Below are 19,852 nucleotides of genomic sequence, written 5' to 3'. Positions count from 1 at the left end.
GTAAAAAGTTGGAAGTAATTGCTTTTAAAATAAATAAAATATCCCAATTCTTGCAACAGTCACATATTCGAAGATCATGAAGGATTTAAGGTGTATGAGCCCCCTTATTTAAAGCCAAACAATTAACTTACCCGGCTGTTAGATTTTAATAGTCACTTTCAAGCCATTTTGTAGCATATCACATAATATATTTTGAATATAAAACTTTGATTTTTTTATTTATTTTGACAATGCACAGACCACAAAAGTTATTTTTAAACTATTAAAAGAAATAAGGGAGATAATGACTGTTTAAAAACAGCAATGATTCTGATAAGGTTAATTTTGCTGTCTAATGAAATATACCGAATTAGGAACTGAGATAATGTCCAACTGCTTTACCTCTCTGGACAATACAAAGCAAGTAACATTAAACTACTAAATGCAATCGTTTTTCTTCATTTCATAAGTACTGCTTAATTTTAAGAAATGTATTTCAAAAAATAATCTTCAAACACAGTATATTTCTTTACCCATATTTTTCCCCATGCAAAAAAGAATAAATTCAGAACTACTGAAGAACTATATATTGCAATTCTTTAACTTATCAAGGATGTGGTCTAGCGTTTAGCTCTGAAACCTCGAAGTTCACGAAAAGTACTTTCTAGATTTTAACATGTTTCTTTTTTGCCCCAGTTGTTTGAATGTGTTTTAAGATCCCTACATATTTACTTAATTAAAATTACTGTAAACGTATACATACGGCTTCGTCGGTTGGGAAGTTGTAACAGACTTTCACTTACTTATTCCTTGCAGGTGGAAGATGCAATAAAGTTCGTCAGATAGATGCTCCATTTATTCAAAAAGGGGATGTGATTGGCTGTATTTTAGATCTAAATGTTCCTCTCATGTCATTTACAGTCAATGGTATAAAAGTTAAAGGTTGCTTCAAAAACTTCAACACCGATGGGATGTTTTATCCAGTCATAAGCTTTTCAGCAAAACTCAGGTTTGTTTTCCTTTTAGTGCTTACTTTATTCTGAAAGAATTTAGTTCAGTTACCTAAGCGATATATGTCTTATCCTACTTGTCTTAATCATAGTTTTAGATGTATTACACAAAGCATCTTAATTTTTGCATGTTATCATATTCATAAAAATAAGTTTCGTAATTGAAAGCACCGGCATATAGAAGAGTTTGGGCGAGATATGAAATAAGAAAATATATAATTTGCAAAAAATAAGCATTGTTTTATTTCTTATTTTATTCATTTTTTTATACTGTTGTTGTTATTATTTTCCAGTTGTCGTTTCATACTCGGAGGCGACCAAGGCAGACTTCGCTACGGACCACCAGATGGCCATTCGCCACTTGTAGAATCTCTCCAGCCAAAGCAAATCCTAACAGTGGAACCATGCTTTGAGTTTGGAGAACTTAGTAAAGGCGTAATTAATGGTCCCATGCTTGAACTGGATGATACAGCTTTCGTTCCTGCGCCAGTTGAAACCACTGGAGTAAGTTTGCAATCTGTGTGCTTTCTCTTCGAAATCAATTAGAATATGCAAAGATGTTCTAGAAGAATGGGAGATGTATATGTGTGCTTTATTTCATGATCATGTGCAATAAATGATTATGTATTTTTTGTCATAACCAAGGTAGACGACGACTGTAGGTATGCATCGAAGTAGAATTTTTGATTAAAAGGGTAAGCACTAAGATGATTGAAAGCGTTGGAATTACTTTAAATAGGGGTATAATATATACATGTAATGAAACTGTGGTTTGAAGGTGGCAGAGTGACGCAATTTAGCACAACATATCTTGAAAAATCACAATCTTTATTTTTTTCCATGCATATCAAATCATCCTTTTTCAGACAAGATGTTTCCTAATTATATTTGAATACAGTAAGTTGCATTTTGATGTCATCTTAAGTAAGTAAGCGGCAGCAGCATGCATGAAAAGCGTCTTACCAGCAAGAGAGCTAACGCGAAAAAAAGGGAAAGGTTATAGTACTTTCATAGCAAGAAGGCTGAAGTTTCAGTTCACAGTTTTGGTTTAGAATTAATTTGATTGGACGAGAGGCATCTGCATTAAAACGTTACATAACATAGAAAAGTCTGGAACCTGTGAGAAGAGATGAATTTAGGGGCAGATTACCAAATTTAGAATGTTAATTTTGAGGTCGTCAATTATTTTTTTTGAAACAGCTATCATATTTTGTTATATCTTACATACATATATATGTAACCCCTTATATATAAATTGTAAAATATTTCGTAGTGAGGACCTTTTGGACTTAAAAATTGAAAGGCCTTCAGACAATTTATAATTGGGTGGCTTGAGATCTAGTCTTAATTTGAAGCAAGACATTTACTTAGACAGATAACAAAGAATAAGGTAAATAAAATATGAATTGGTATGAATACTATCTTGTGTGCATATAGGACTCCAAGGACAATACTTCTGTTGAAAGTCTTGAGTGAGGCAACTGTCTGTTTAACATTTACTACCCCTTCTCCTTCTGTTACTACAGAAACTAAAAATGATAATAATGTGTATGCTTATGTGCACGGATTAAATGTCATTTCCAAATGAACATCAGTTAATTCTTGTAAATGAATTATCATGAGAAAGGATTAGCAATTATATTTCCAGCAATAAAATTCCTCTTTTTATTTCCAGTAAAATATACGAGAGCCATTTCTTATTTATACCCCGGCCAGTTTAAGCATAACGAGTAAAGGAGCTTCTTCGCCAATTGCTTAGCTAATTATTCACAGCCTTTCTCATGCATTTTTCTTGAAGATTCTGGTAATAGTATTTAAGCCAAGCACTACAACGCGAACAGATTGTTTTAATACACACTGTACAATACGGAATGATTTTCAGCTATATTTTGTCCTTCAATTTGATTAAACACAACAAAGCGAAAGGTGAGACTTCCCAGAACTTGGATACAGTTAGAAGTTTCGCACGGGCGCTACGTGAGCAGAATGCGTGGAGTGGAGGAAATGCTAGAATAACTGGCGTAATACATTATGTGTCTATACTTTTTGGATATTAAATCCTTTTTTTTTTCATTCCCAATTTAATTCTCGAATTCACTGGAACTTACTCAACCCTGTGACTGGCACGGGATTTCACTAAGGAAGCCCATGTTTCCGAAAACTGCCATGAGAAAGAAGTATTTTCTTAATTTTAATGCCAAAATAGTCCTGGTACTTTAAACCCTGCATTTATATACTTTTATGTGTTGCTCTAGTTTCTTGGACATATTTCAACATGCACGTATATATGTAGAATCGGTATTTACTGTCTAGGAATATGATGTTTGTAAACTTACTTCTTAGGTGGCTGTCTAGGGGCTAATAAACTAGTCCGATTTATGTAAAACTTGAATATTTAATGAAACATGAATAGTTGCTACAAACTACTACAAAGTAATTACATACGTAGAAGGAAATAGATGAATTTATATAGATGATATATACAGATGAAGAGAATCGACTGTCTTTTTCATGTAAACATCTTTCAGTCGCGTCATCGTCTTAATGGCGGAATCGTCTGCCTTCCATCATCGGAAAAGTAAAAGATTTATTTTCACAGCTTGTCGCGTCATCTGATTATAATGAACGATGCCATCCCACATATATACATTTTTATAGACATCACAAAAGGTATTCTAGGCCGTATCTATACGGCCTCGCCGGTTAGAGGTTTTTAAAGGATGGGGCTTTATTACTAAAAAAAATTGTCAAAATGTGCAATCAAGAATGTTGTCTCTCCATATCGGGCGCATATATACATTTATAAATGCTTGGAATTTTACCTTCGCGCACGCAATTAGGAAAGCACAGCCAAAAACCTATAGTTTTGTTAAATAACCAAATTAAAAAATTAGCCTCATTATTGTTGTGTTACTGCACCATTAATGTGGTGTTGCTGGCGTGACCGCCTAAAAGTAACGATAGTAAGAGTATCAAATACAAATTAATTCCGCGTAAATAGTAGTTAAACTAAAATTTAGTGGTTAGTTCATTGCATGATCTTTACTAAATAGAATAAAATGACTTACCCAATAATGCATGCATGAGCCGAATGCTCTCTTTTTCCAATCTCACATTTATTTTATCAAACACATTTTCCGGATTAAATAAGGCATATTTATCACACACATATAAAATCTTAAAATATCATAACTTAGATACACACAATGCGATAACTAGAAATGGAATGTCCGTGGAGTGCCGAAGCGTAACTATTCGTGCAATCCTGTCTCATCGAATAATTTTGCGGTCGAAAATTTGTCATATTCATTTTCGTATTATCGCGCGGTCTTGTTTCCACGTGCAAGCTCTTCTTTTTTCACACTCACATTTTTTTAACACACTTATCATCACGTGGTGACCGTGTCGCTGGTCAAGCACATCTTGAAGTCGAACAAAGTCGAACACCTATTGATATTCTGCTCGAGCGTTTATTTTATGTTGTTCACGGCAGCAGGACTTATTGAGTCTCAAACCAAGCATTTTACTTTAGATATTACATCTCTTGATTTTGCTTCTTTCTATGCATAATACGACGACATTCCACTTGCAAAAATATGAACAGGAACGATGGCGACTGCTGAATGTGTGTGGCCTGAAGGCCCACACACTCGATAAAACGACGCCAGGCAGCAAGAAGGGAAAGACAGACAATTCTCATGGAGACAGGATAACAGATGCAGGGGGTGTGACCAATGTCACGTGATGAGCGATAAGACATCTGGTTGGCGATGAGGTATCCGGGCATCGTAGCGCTGTAAATCTGAAGTTTTACAATAGTTATACAAGACAGACAAACCAGTCCTTCCAGTTTTTATACACCTCGACGCACGTTCTAGCGCGTGATAACGATACAAGAATCGATGACGGCACTGTGAGAATTCTGTGTTCTCACAATTATATAATTATGCTTTTTTATAAAGCAGAATATTTTCACTCTTTGATTTCACTTATGACAAACTAAATTGAACCCATAAATGGAATATATAAATTTTAAAACATTTCTGCGTACCTTACATGCCTCAAGTGTTAAATCCCTTCAAATATGCCTTACATGAAAGAATTTTAAATCTATTCTCAATAAATTTAAAATCTGAAAATTGATTTAAACATTATATATATATATATATATATGTATCCATGTCATAAAAATGCATTTTATGTTTCAGATTACTCTTCCAGGATACGTCGAAAATGTGAGAGATAAACTGGCTGAGAATATCCATGAAGTATGGGCTATGAATAAAATCGGTGCCGGCTGGTCATACGGGGAGGTAAGGAAAATGCTCTTTTGATGAATGTTTCTTAAGTTTGTTTTAAAATGAATGCATGTCTTCAGTAATATGAAGTGAAATAAATCTTTAATTATATGTTGTTCCATCAGATAAGGGATGACGTCCGCAAGAAGCATCCATGTCTTACATCATTTGACAGGCTACCAATGGCGGAAAAAAGATACGACACGACGCTTGCTCTACAGACGCTAAAGTATGCTATTAATCAATTATTCTTTTACACAAAAATAATGAACTGTTTGGTTAGTGCACGACTTATTAACAAAGGCGTCATTCTGTAGTAAGTTCATTGCATATTAAGACACAATAACACGCCGAATAAATACTAATTCAGAAGTCACACAACAAAAATTAGCGTTATATTTACCAAATTTTCACAGGACTAGTTTCGATGGTTTTACCGAACCACCATCTTCAGCTGCAAAACCGCAAATGAACCAGATAGGAAATAATGATTAGATAAGATAAGAAAGCCTGGACAATTAGCTATAAATCAATTAGCTATAAAGTTGCACATATTTTGCAGAAATTTAACTTTCGGGTTGTTTATTCTCCCATCAATAAAATTCCGAGTTCCATACTCAAGGACCCCATTCCGGATATGAATTCCTGGGGTATTTATAGGATTCCTTGCCAGTGTGGTTTAATTTACATTGGCCAAACTAAGAGAGCCTTAAAATTTCGCGTCAAGGAACATGAGGCATATGTTAGAAAAAAGGAAACACAGAAGTCTTCTGTTGCTCAACATTGTTGGTCCGAAAACCACACTTTCAGTTTTTCTGCTGCCAAAATTATTAAAAAAACATCTTCCATTGGAGAACTGGATTTTCTAGAGGAATTTCACATTCATAAAAATCTTTCTGTTCTAGTTAACGATCCTAATTCCAATCCAAATTTGCCTTCGGCTTTTAAAGAAATTATGTTTTAGTTCTGGTTTTACCAACAGATGGCGCCACTTGCTTATTCTTGTCCAGGCTTTCTTATCTTATCTAATCATTATTTCCTATCTGGTTCATTTGCGGTTTTGCAGCTGAAGATGGTGGTTCGGTAAAACCATCGAAACTAGTTCTGTGAAAATTTGGTAAATATAACGCTGATTTTTGTTGTGTGACTTCTGAATTCATTGCATATGTTTTAGGACAATCATGTCTTTGGGGTACCATATCACTGTTGACAAGCCGCCGGCAAGAATTAGGAGCATCAAACTTCCAAATGAGTAAGAAGAAATTTTCTGTCATATCTTGGTTTTTGCTATTTTTCTATATAATATTTGAACTGAATTATATTTACCTGTAGAATGTATTCCAAATTGTACATATCCATTATCAACATAAAAGTAGTGTTCCGTTTAATCAGCTACTAAGATTATATCCAGAGTTAGATAATGTTCACTATTTTTTTTAACAGGATACGAAATTCAACATACTGTATTTACGTATGCATAGGCCATATCTGTATAGGCTGCACCCGCTTCCGAAATCATACATTTGGAAAAAAAGAAAAATCTTAGAATTCCTCCAAAGAATAAGAGCGGAGACATCGATATTCTGAAATATGGCAACATCGGAAATTATTAGCAAAAGAATGAAATGATATTTAATGCTTATTGTTACTGCTCAATGCATGTCAAACATGAGTCGACTTAAAGTGAGTTACATAACGAAATTTGTGAAGTTAGTGCTTTTTGCTCAAAAAAATTCGAGCAATAGAAAGTAAGTTTGATGTAGACGAAGAAAACATGCAGCGAAAGCAAATGTCATGTAAAGACAGTAACATATCCTGACCTGCAAATAAATTTATTAAAATATACCTGTGAAATTCGGGCACATGGAATTTGTGTATCAGTTGACATGATTTAATACAAAGCCCGTTTTCATACAAAATATGAAAACCTCCAAAAGCGAATTTAAGGGGAATTATGGATGGAAAAATGTTTTTTTGGCACTGCATGAATTTGGAATTCGCTATCGAACCTCAACTGCACAAGGACGTCCTGACGTCTCCTAAGAGAAATGCTGATAATTGCTGATATTTCTTAAATATATCACAAGTTTTATTCATGTCTTTGGGGTCTCTTCGCAATGGACCCAAAGACGCAATTACGATTTTTCATTAAAGTAACAATCTATCAGGCAAGTGAATAAAACAGCTCTGGTGTGAAAAGCCGATAGCAGTAAACGGGTTGTATCCTAATGCTGCGCGTAATAGTTGACGAAAAGATGCTCATCTTGCTCAGTGTTTTAAGCTTAAAATTCTGCCAGAAGAAAAGAAGCTTAGCGCTTTCGTTTGCATTGAAGATCAAGACTGAATGACAAATAAACTACACATGGATTAGCGGAACACAATCTGTTCTTGGAGTCCAGGTTGCTCTGTTACAGCGGTAATCCATGTAAGTTGCTAATGGTTTCCGAGTTCTTCTGAACAAAAGCGGGGAAAAGAATGTGAAGAAGTACAAAAGTGACGTAAATGAAGGGATGTCTGCAATACTATAGTCATTCAACTTATTAATCAGCCGCTCTTTTAAGATTTATCTTAGACGATTCTACTTCAGTTGAAAATGCAATGTTATGAAAACGATACCGGTCCGTTACGTGGACTACCCCAGTCTTAGACGTACAAGTGGCTTCATGGAAGCTAATACCAGAAGAAATTTTATAAATAAATACTGCAGTGTTACGACCGACTTCTCAGAGTATACTAGAATATTGCATTTCACATCATTCAAGTGACGCTTGTTGTTACAGTGAACTTCAAATGAAGAAAAAAATAATGCCTGTTAGTTGCAAATGAAGATTTTAATTACAGTTTTTGTAATGAAGATTTTAATTACAGATTTTGTAATCCTAAGGTATTCAAAGACAATTAATGATAATAAATTGCTTTAAATTTATTATAAGTAGATGCCCCCTCAAAAATGATTTTTTTTCAACTGTAAAAAAACAAGCTATCCATGCATGCATTAATACGGTATTTACTAATCAATGTAACCACATAATCAATATTTTATAATGACATGTTAACTTAACTTAATTCTTTGAAAGCAACTGAAATGCCAAAACTATATGGAATGTTACATTTTAACTTAATGTTTTGAATAGGAATAGTATTTAAACGTACTAAGATCTCAGAAAAGAAATTGAAATTTTGTTTAATTTTCATATTGGATCAAATCTATATTTCCATTGAAAGTTCATTAAATACGTTTTACTTTTTGGCATAAGAAATTTATGATCATAATTTTCATTCTTAAGTGATTATTTTTTTCATTTATTTATGCTTCTTCTTGTTCTGTAAATATAGTTTTGAAATCAAATTCGATAATAATACATGTATGTCTCTTTCAAAGTCCATTCTTGCAGCCAAACGGTTACAAACCTGCACCTTTAGATCTGCATGCTATCACACTGAATCAGAAAATGGAAGAACTCGTAGAGTTATTAGCTGAAAACACCCATAACGTGTGGGCGAAAGAGCGGATACAGCAAGGCTGGACTTACGGTTTAAGCGAAGTAAGTGCGTCTTATTTATCAAAATAAAGTTCTAAAAAGAAAGTATAACTTCAGTTTAGATTGTGCATCAATGTAAAACTGCTTTGTCGATATTAATAAAAAAAAAAAAAACTTCAATTTTAAATTAGTGTTGATTTCAACTGCAAAGGCATTCGAGATCCAGACAGCTGCGCTCATCATGTAATCATCATTAGCAAGCATTCCGGTAAGAACCAAAAGATTGATTCGCAAGAAAGATAACTGGTTTGTAGTAATGAACGTAATGGAAAAGCCTCAGAATAATTGCCAGTTGGGCTAGGATGTTATCAGTCAATGTTTTCAGATACAAAAATACATTTCTTTTCTTCTCTTTTCTTTTAAGTTTGACTTTGTAGAACTTCAGTAGATGTCAGCATTGGGAAAAATATTTTACACTCTTTTTTCAGAGGAAAATATTTAGCATTTCAATCAACAGTTTAATTTTTCTTCAAAAAGAATGATAGATTTAAAAATGAAAGAATAAGCACATTTAATAGCAGCTTGAATTGACTATCAGCTTGCCCATTCGGTTGCTTAAGTTCCCGGTAAATGTGCGCTGTGTGCTTAGAAGTCCTTTCACATGCTTCATTTATCAACTGTTTTTTGTATACATATATTTCAAATCAGAAAAGTGTTTAAAATGATGCAACTGTTTATGTTTTGACATTTTTAAATTAAAAATCAATATTATGAAAACTTTGAAATATAACTTTTTATACCGTCCCGTATTTTCAATAGTTATGGTTAGTAAAACTTAATGCTCAATCTAAAAAAATTCAGAAGCAAAATGTCTACCAAGAGTACCATAAAAATTGACTGAAAAATTTTAATTTTAGATTTGGGGTTGCGTCAGAAAATTGAATCCTTGTGAGGTCAGTTTAAAATAAATTAGGATAATTAGATGTTGACATTTTTCCCATTTAATATGGTTCAGTAATAGTTCTTTGTGATTTACTTCTATGTAAACCTCCTTAGCTTGTTATCTTCTTACAACATTTAGTCTGCCGACAGCATTTTCACACAAGTAATGTATAAGTTTTAAAAATACTAAAACTTCATCAATTATATACACATGCAATTAAATTTTGCTTTAAGATCGCAGTATAATTATGAATTAGCAGTGTGATAATATTACCAATTAGCTATATGCGAATATCTGAAGACTGTCACTATTTTCTAGATGGTAATTTCTTAAGAATTTATAGGTAAGATTTCCTTCTTGAGGTAAAAAAATTGTATTGATGAAAACGTTTCACGATAATTTACTATCTTTGCTCATCACTTAATCTATTAATATCAGAAATTTTTACCTAAACTGGTATTTTAGTTTTGGTTTCACACAAATTTATATCGCTCACTGTTCAGTGTATACACGACTTCTGAATTTTCAGAAAGCATGATTTGAAATTTTAAAACTAAATACATATCTCAATCAGTTCTTTTTGTAGGCAATTCAAATTCTTGTATTTATTTTTTAAGAGAATTTAAGCTTTTAACTCTATGGAGATGTGGTCATATAAAACATTAGGTTTCGTTAAGTTCGATAATTCTTTTTTAATAAAAAGCTTCCAAATCATAAATATTAGCTTAATTTTTAAACATTTTTGTAACAGGCAGTATATTTACTTGACTGATGATTACGAAAATAAAGGAGAACTGTTATGGACACAGTACACAAAGTGGCCCATCAAAGGTCGTCCAAACTCTGCACAGACAGATTCTTCGCGTGGAATGCAAATAAATAAATAAATAAATAAATAAATAAAAATAAATAAATAAATAAAATCACCATAGAAATTGTACCTGTACGACTCATAATTTCCGAGATAAATGCGAAAGAAAAGTATGGCGTCATATCCAGTGGGGGAGAAAAAAAAAACTTTTATTGGACACGTGAACATTGGTTTATATATATATATTTACATAGGTTTGAATTATTTTATTACGCAAAGCATATGTGGGTTATCTGCTTAAGGGAAGGGATGCCTTCGTGGAGGACTTTTTAAGGTAAATGAACTCATACACGTTACACATAGGGAAAAACCACGAAAACGTCCATGCAGCCAAGCCTTTCGACGGGATTCAAACCAATGGCCGAACTACCAGTGTTCAGCGACTTTATGTTTACATACGAAGATTATCAAAATGTCCACCGCAAATATCGAGGCATGCCTGCGCACGCCTGGAATGGCTGACTACCAAGTTGCAGCTTACATCGAATATGACGTTATTCTTGTATACTTATACTTCTTTCGCATTTATCTCTAAAACTATGGGTCGTACAGGTATAGTTATCAGGGTATATTTTAAGTATTCCAAGAAAGGGATCTGGCTGTGCAGAGTTAGGAAGGTCTTTATGGGTCACCCTGCATATTTACCGGATGCGAATCCTACCCTGTGAAAATGTGTTACTTTAGTCACATACAATAAAGTTAGTTTATCATATTGAATACCTGATATGAGGAAAATCTAATTCGTATTAAAAGTAATTATTAATATTATACTGATATTAATGTTATACTCTATGTTTTATTACTGTCCGTATTACCAGGTTACCTAATATTATAGTCCTACCATGTTACTCAACCATGACCTCTCATCATATACGGAAGTTCATTCTAATAACCCACGTGAAGTTATAAAACACAGGAACTACTGTAGGTAAACCACGTATACCAGTTTCTGAAGTTATTTTGACATCTTGTTCATAGTTACTATAACGTATTACTCCCACTTCCCTAGCGTGCCTTCGTGGTGTAACGGTACCACGTTGGGCCGGTATTCCAGAGGTCCGTGGGTCGATTCCCGGTGAAGGCGGTTGCTAATTTTTCATCTTGCCTTCTTTAAAAAAAATACCTAATGTCTCTACAGTGGCACCCGAACTAAAAGGGTTGTGGATGATGATTCTCCGCACCCAGGATTTGGCGATTAGGTTCCCTAAAACCCTAGTCGCCCTTTAAAGAGGGGAGTATATAAAAGGTATTTCTCCCACTTCCCTAGCGTGCCTTCGTGGTGTAACGGTAGCACGCTGGGCCGGTATACCAGAGGTCCGTGGTTCAGTGCCCGGCGAAGGCGGTTGCATATTTTTCATCTTTTCTGCTTGCAGTTAACCTAATGACTTTACCTTACTTCGTGTTAACTTTCCTGTCCGGACTTTAGGTGAGGTAGTTTTCAGTATCATATTACAAGTATTAAATAAAAACTTGATGAAAGCTGTTTTTACAGCTGAGTTGAAAAACTTAAAAGCTTGCTGTAGGCTAAGTAAGAACAAATTTATGCAGAAAATGAGCTCTGATTTAGGTCTGGAGGAATAACGCTGCTGGAGACTGAAAATAAACATGCCTATATTTTCAATGAAGTTCGTAGTAGAGCTTTCATTAAGTTTGGGTGAAATAATTTTAGCATCATGTATGCATAAAAGGATAAAATTACCGTGCTGATTTTAGTGTAGAGTAGCTATTTTGGTCTTTTTATAGGATTTTTTTGTTGTTCACCAACCGTGTTTTAAATAAATGATCCATGAATAGTTCTAGAGGCAGCCCGACCAACATTCAGTCTCATTTACATGAGACAGTCAGGGCTCATTTAAATACGTTCAGAAGATTATCCTGACTACTAAATGTGTAAATACTTAAGCTTATTGTATGTGATTATTTATGGTTTTGTATTTTATTTTTTAGGACAGCGTTTTGAAGCGAAGTCCGCATTTGGTCCCCTATAAGAATGTAGATGATGCTATAAAGAAAGCTAACAGGTAATACATTCAAGACACTTTTGTGAAAAAATAACGAAGAATGTGCAGTTATTTAAGTTTAATTGAATGTTTATGCATTCTATGAAATCCATGTTGCACTTTGATAAATTTCCTTTAAATATTGCATGTTATTTATGGATATATTTAAACTCTGAGATTTGTGAATTTGATTTTACTGTAATAAAAACGTAAAATCTTGAAGAAGTGAAGGAGCAATAGACCAGTGAAGTTTCAAAAAACAACGAAGATAAATTTGATATTTAACAAACATAACTTAAAACTTGGATTAATTTCTATCCCAGTCTGCCGTCCCTGACTTCTAAATTCAGCAGTAAATAAGAATCTGATTGAAAGGTTGCTAGAATTGTGCAACATCGGAAGTACCTAAAAGATATTTATATTCATATATGGCCTTTCTTTGTTATTTCGGTGGTTTTAAACCAATACTTTAAGTTTTCCTATTCTGGAATTACATTTAGTATGTCCTTCCACGAGATATTTTCCGATATTTTATTATATATAAGTTAAAAAATATAAAATCATTTCGAAATCCTTATGTTTTCCGTTCTTTCAACAATGCATATAAAAAATGGGAGTTTGTTCTAACAAACTAACGAGTAATTATGTGAACATTTTTAATGCAATTTTTTTTTAAAATTTTACAGAGATACTGCTAGCGAAACAGTTCGAACATTGCTTACGTATGGCTACATTTTGGATCCACCATCCACAGAAGCTCTAGAAGGTAATCATTAAACTATATAGCTTTTGCATTCTTTACCGTGAAATGCACTAAGAGGAAATTTCTGTTGTATCACTTCTTCCATGCTCATCTAAAGTTTCTTTTCTAGGAGCTGTTGGAAAGAAAGATTTCATAAAATATGATCAAAGGACTTACAGAGCAGAATCTACATATGCTGTTACATCTGGTAAATGGTACGTTATTAGTACTTTTCTCAAACAGGTGTACTTTACAGTAAGACATGACTTCTAGTCTAATTATTGGAAAAACAAAATTTATACATTTCTTGTCAGTGTACTTTCGCCAACATTACTTTTCATTGAAGATATAATTTTATAACCTTAGTTGTCTAAGTTGATGATATTTATTTAAAGTGCATAATAAATTAATATTAACTCTTTACTACTTTCTTTGGTTGTACTATTTATCTAATAATTACGATTAAGATACAGTAAATAATGATTTTAATTAAGCATTGGCAATTAAATAATTAAACCTAACAATTAGCTTTTGAACTATCATAAATTGAGTAAATCATAAAAAGAGTAAGGTGAGTAAATCTTTTAGATGGTTTCTTGCTGAAAATTGTTTTAAAAATAAATTGACAGAGTCAGTGTAAATCCTTTTTTTCATGACCTCAACCATCAAACGAAAACTTTAATATATTTTCGGAATCACGCATTTTAAATTTATGCGTTGTAATATTAACGAATAAAGAAGGAAATTATATTAATCTTGAAGACACATTTCTCATTATTAGCTACGTTCGCCTTCAAGAAAGCTAACGATACCACTATGAGAAATGCATCTCACTTTCTTACTGAATGTTCTTACTTAATCTTGTCATATTATCAAAGGTTCCTAGAAAAGTCCTCAGACATATAGGTACATGTTCAAAAATTTCAGAAATTTACATTAATCGATCACAGATGCTTGAATCTTGTAAATATCTTTGGATACTTGAATCCTTGGAACACATATATGACCATTTCACTCAGCCCCGTTTACATCTTGCTATTTTCATATAATATTGTTCTACAAAATTAGGTGCGGGTTTTATGTGTACTTAAGAATGCATTTTCTTTATTTGGCAAGCTAAGCAAATGCTGCAAATAAAAAATATTGGAAATATTTAGCTGCTTATATCATAGTATTGTCTTCAAAGTTTTGTTATGATGTCCTCATTATGGAATTTCGCAAATTAGTGCTTCAAGTCGAAGTCTTTGCAACACGCTAAATCAATTTAATGCAGGCTATCAATGCGTTAAATTTATTTCCACGGACAAACTCTTAAGATAGCTGAAGTCGTTTAATGATATTTACTGAGAAAATAAGAACCTTGAAAATAATTTTACACAATTTGTAAAGAATTATAACGTCTTTCTCTTGTATGCCCTCATTGTAAAGTAGTTAGTATGCCCATTTAGCAAGTGTAAGATTAGTAGTTAGATTCTCGGCGAGGACATAATTTTTTTACGTTTCTATTTTGCAAAACCTTAATTGTCTATACTGTCGCTAATTGTAATGGACGATAAACTCGTCATAACCTTCATTTGGTCCACTGGGTCTTTTCGTCTCTCCTGAGTAGTCTTAATTTGTCTCGTGTTTTAATACTTTTGTGTTTTAGTGGTTAGCACACCCAGCTGGAAACTAGATGATCCGTCTCCGATTCCAGCTAACATTACTGCCCACTTTTCACGTTTCTCGCTGCAAAAATCCTATTTATCTTTTTAAAGTTATTATAAACATTTACCTTCGAGGCATATATCATAACTGAGAAAAATGGCTGACAGAGTGCAAAGCAAATTTGAGATACATTCCTTTAGGATTAGCAATGAAGTGCCATATGCTAATGCCTTTCAAAAATTATATCAGTTCGAATCTGCTGTGTTTAAGAGTAGAACTTAGCGTATTAAATGAAGGTGAGACTTATATCTCCAGGCTGATGTTTTCGAACGTTTTTCAGTACTGACCTCATTATCCAGCTTATGATCTCCATCACATGTATCAGACCCACAACGTGACAGAAGGTATATTTCGCCTTTGAGTAAATTCAATGCTATGATCAACTCAACATGACAATGATTCACATATTCTTATATCACGTTACACTGCTCAGCCTGGTATTTATCGTTACACTATTCCGCCTGGTAGTTTTATATATTATTAGGATCCGAGATTGAATCTTTGAGAAAGCACAGCTTTTTTTCAATTGTCTAGCCTTCCCCTTGCAAATGCAATATTAGTCGCAGCGTTTTGCATATCCTGTGCAGAGCTTTCAGTAAATGGAAGACCAGTGGGTTTGGATATTCCCATTCAGCAAGTGTTAGTCCATTTGGATTGGGGGTATTGTGTTTGTTTTAATAGCTCATTTAAAAAATATGGAATGCTGTCAGTTCCAACTCCGAAACAAACGCATTACTCTAACATAATGTTTTACTGTGCACGAGTTTTGCCACTTACCTGGTTTGCGTTGGATTGAGTGATGGCAATTTGTGTTTCATGTAGTGCTTTCAGAAATCCGGATGGCTATGTTTTAAATATGAACTTACTCACTAGGCTGATATGAAAATCAGGCTACAATAACTAGAGAGCTTTACGCAGTCAATACGTACGAAAATGCGCAATCTCGAAGAAAAAGCGTAGACTTTGTACACATTACTGACTTCCTTTACTGAGTCGCAGACTTGACACAATCTGAATCTCTATCTTTATACACCTATTATGATGTTAAATATCATACATCAATATCTAATTCTACAAAGACTGTTTATGGACATTATGCTGTCATATAGGCTGCCGTGAAAGTCCGAAGAGTTGGCAGAAATTTTCTGCAGCGTAACAGCCTAGGGCCAGAAGCTTTTTCATAGGCGAGAGAAAGCAAGAAAAAAAAAATCCTGTAAAAATGTATTATTATTGTTATGAGATCTGAAAGTAAAAACCGTTAAATTGGTGCATTAAACCATGCCAAAAATATTGAACTTATTACGGTCGTGTTACAGATTAACTTGATGAGTATATCATTCTGCTCTTAAGTAATGAGCTATTTAAAAAAATATGTACTTTTATCTTCCAGGTACTTTGAGTTTGAAGTAATGACTCCGGGTTCCATGAAAGTAGGATGGGCAACCCTTTCTTTTATTCCATCTGTGGAACTTGGAGGAGATGAGCATTCTTGGGCTTATGATGGACATCTGGTAAGCCCTTATCACTTAAATATTTTTTACACAGGCTCGTTTTTTTTTTTCAACCGTATCACTATAAACGATTATATCACCAATGATTAAATTTAATGTTTTTTATCAAAATTTCTTAAGAATAGGAAATGACATTAATTACGATTTTATTTTAAGAAATATTTAGTTTGTGAGCAAGTATATTGTTACTTTGTTTAAGTATATTGTATATTGTTACTTAGTGTTTGTGAACTAGTATCAGCAAGTATTTCCTATCTTGTAAATGCTGCTGGTCTGAAGATAAATTGCTTTGAATAAAAAGCGATCAATTATTACTTTGAATAAAAGTGATCAATTATTACATTGAATAAAATGTGATCAATTATTACTTTGAATAAAAGTGATCAATTATTGCATTGAATAAAAGGTGATAAATTCTTACAATCCATCAATTTTTCTGAAGAATGTCTATACGCAGTCTAATAAACATCAAGAAAGCTAACCTGTCAATTGTATAGACATGTCTTGAAAATAATTAAAAATTTGTTTAAGCACATTTGCATAAAAAAGATAATAATCGATTGAATTCCTGAAACAGATAAATAAGGCGAAACAAGAAGCATGCAGAGAAAGTATTATCTCTGATAAACGTAAAATGAAGGGTATAATGAAATTTTCCAAATCGTGCGAGAAAATTTAGGGTGATTTCCCTTTGTCGTTCATGGAACAGGAATTTTATGAGCTATTTTAAATCACTTTGAGTGCAACAGGATTGTAAATAATCGAGTTTTCTCTTTCTTATCATAGAAATATTCCACTGAAATCAATCTACTAATTATGATTACCTAATTAATTTAGAAGCTTGAATGATACACTAATCTCTTTATTGCTCACCGTTACATTGAAATATTGCTATCCATGTCTTTATTTTCAAAGCAATTTAATTAGCACAGGAATCGGACGACTTCCTGATTCCTTAATGGTCATCCATTGCCCTGAATAATTACAATTGTACTTATATTCACAGGGATGCAAGAAACATGGCGGTGGTACTGAAGGTTACGGGAAGCAATGGCAAGTTGGGGATGTCGTAGGCTGTTTGCTGGATATACATGACAAAACTATCAGTAAGTAAATAAAGAGCTTTATGTGTTCATTAAGGAATTGCTTTGTATACTAAATGAAAAATTACAGAAATTTAGAAAACTGAAAATTGTTAGCGTAAGTATGTAGCAGAGGTCCTGTCATGTGGTAAGATATCCCTTATGATTATAAGCAAGATATTTTAAATAATAAATGAGATATCAGACCTTTTTCGTGCATCTCATAATAAAAGTCAAAGAAATATTTACTCTACATAATTTAGAGTTCAGTATGTAGAGACTGGCTTCAAAATAATATCTGAGGGATATTTTTTTGAAGCCAGAGAGATGAAAAATGAGCAAACGCCTTCGTCGGGAATCGAACCGTGGACTTCTGGAATACCGGCCCATTGTGCAGAGCCACTACACCACGAAGGCACGCTAGGAAAGCGGAGAAAATAAGTGTCACTGCCAAATTAAAAACTGAAGATATCTTTTGAGGCAAAGTAATTTTCGGTGAATAAAAGAGTTTTCGGTTTAAAGAGTAGATTATAATATATTTTGCATAATTCTTCCATCGTCGGAGTAACTCTTTTCATAAAATTCGCTTCCTTTAGTTGAGAAAATTTTTAATCCGAAGTGCATTCCATGGACAATATTTAAGGTAATAATGTTCTGTGCCGCCTTTTCGAGTAATGTGTACATAATGCACAAGCAAAAAATGCATTTATGAATTAACGTAAGTGCTTTCATTTTCTTGTATTTACACTTTTTACTTTTCTGAAATGATTATGTAAAAATTGGCTACATATTAAAATTAATAACAGTTATTTATAAAGCTTTTAACTCATTGCTGCTATTATATGCAAATAATATTGTTTCCTTAGTTATCTGAGGGATTTTTTGCGAACTCATTGTTTTACTAATCCTTAGTTAAAATTATATCGCATCCTTTGCATATTAAAAATGCTGTAATAAATTTTACCACTTTACGGCTCACGTGATTTAATTCTCAATAAAGTTTATATTTATTTTATTAATATTTTTTATTTAATAATTAGCTTACTTTTAAAATTAATATTTAAAAAAAAAGATAATCTGAAAGCTATCAGATTTTATATTACGCCCGAAAGGGTTTTTTTTTAACGTTTCGTGTGTTACCTTTATTAACTATCATGTTTTTCGCACTTAAACCACACATAATTCACTTCAATAGCAATTTCACAAGATATTTAAAAACGGCAAAATAGCATATGTTTAGAATTTCCGATACACAGTCTCTCGCGCTGGAAATAAAAATGTTTTTTTTTTCCGTACAGTGTTGCCGTTGCTCGCTTTGAAATCCTTAAGTTTGTTAATCAGAAATTCGTTAAAGTTTTACAAAATGTTAAATAGATAATAAAGCAAATTCGTAATCCAAAATTCGGGCTTCCGAGTGCCTATGTTCAGTTGGAAGACTACGTTATTCAAAATTTGATGGTTCTGGGTACCGTTGTTTTTTCACAGTGCGAGAAACATTCATTCAGATTCTTTATTATTTAGTTTCTTTAAATATAAAACATTGCGATAATGTTTGGTGGCAACAGCTGGAAAAGTGAACTAACGCAGAAAATGAAACGACGCGAAAGGCGGTTTTGAGACTAATAGCTCTTTGGGTCTATCGCCCCTTTGGGCTAAAAATATTTTTTAAAAAATAAATAAAAATAAAATAAATAAATAATAATAAAATAAAAAAAAAAACATGTGCTTCCTAACTGGTTTACGAGTAGCAGCTTATATTTAAAAAAATTAATTTTTAGTTTAATTGTGTATAAAGCATTAACATTTTGTTCCATTTCTTGCACTTAATTAGCTTCATTATATTGGTCGGAATAACATTTTCATCGCAATTGTGTAACAAAAAAAAATATTTAGTCTAAGCATCAAATGTATAAGAAATTTAAAAAAAAAAAAAAAAAAAAAAAAAAAAAAAGAAAAGAAACAAAACTGTTAATTTGCGTTGTGATTGCGACAGGAAAATCTGGTAAATAATCTGTCGGAACATTTCTTAATTCTAGTGTTAGTTTGAATATACTTTTATGGAAATTGAATAAATAGGTAGATACATATTAAATGCATTAGACTTAATTCATCGTAATCGCAATTCATCGAGTTCATTGTCTCGATCGTAAAAATTATAAAAATTCGATAAATAGTATTTTACAATACAAAAAGTAAAACATCGTATATATCCAAAAATGAATAACTT

At 32.9% G+C, this 19,852-nt stretch overlaps 1 protein-coding gene across 4 annotated transcripts in view; it reads left to right on the top strand.

The window, feature by feature from the left end:
* The window catches only part of RyR (Ryanodine receptor), a 406,107-nt gene that overhangs the window by 141,893 nt on the left and 244,362 nt on the right, over nucleotides 1–19,852 (top strand). For all 4 annotated transcript variants that reach the window (XM_085824283.1, XM_085824285.1, XM_085824284.1 and 1 more), the window contains exons 20-30: nucleotides 796–988; nucleotides 1,283–1,493; nucleotides 5,198–5,302; nucleotides 5,413–5,516; nucleotides 6,462–6,539; nucleotides 8,670–8,832; nucleotides 12,531–12,604; nucleotides 13,270–13,349; nucleotides 13,456–13,540; nucleotides 16,423–16,543; nucleotides 17,550–17,649. In XM_085824283.1, coding sequence (XP_085680409.1) covers nucleotides 796–988; nucleotides 1,283–1,493; nucleotides 5,198–5,302; nucleotides 5,413–5,516; nucleotides 6,462–6,539; nucleotides 8,670–8,832; nucleotides 12,531–12,604; nucleotides 13,270–13,349; nucleotides 13,456–13,540; nucleotides 16,423–16,543; nucleotides 17,550–17,649 — 1,314 coding nt within the window. The remainder of the gene's footprint in view (nucleotides 1–795; nucleotides 989–1,282; nucleotides 1,494–5,197; nucleotides 5,303–5,412; nucleotides 5,517–6,461; nucleotides 6,540–8,669; nucleotides 8,833–12,530; nucleotides 12,605–13,269; nucleotides 13,350–13,455; nucleotides 13,541–16,422; nucleotides 16,544–17,549; nucleotides 17,650–19,852) is intronic.

The sequence above is a fragment of the Stegodyphus dumicola genome, chromosome 9 (genome assembly GCF_044657685.1).
Source record: "Stegodyphus dumicola isolate Sdum_Otavi_A_Nest chromosome 9, ASM4465768v1".
NCBI classification, from domain to species: domain Eukaryota; kingdom Metazoa; phylum Arthropoda; class Arachnida; order Araneae; family Eresidae; genus Stegodyphus; species Stegodyphus dumicola.
This window is presented reverse-complemented; position numbering and strand designations above follow the sequence as displayed.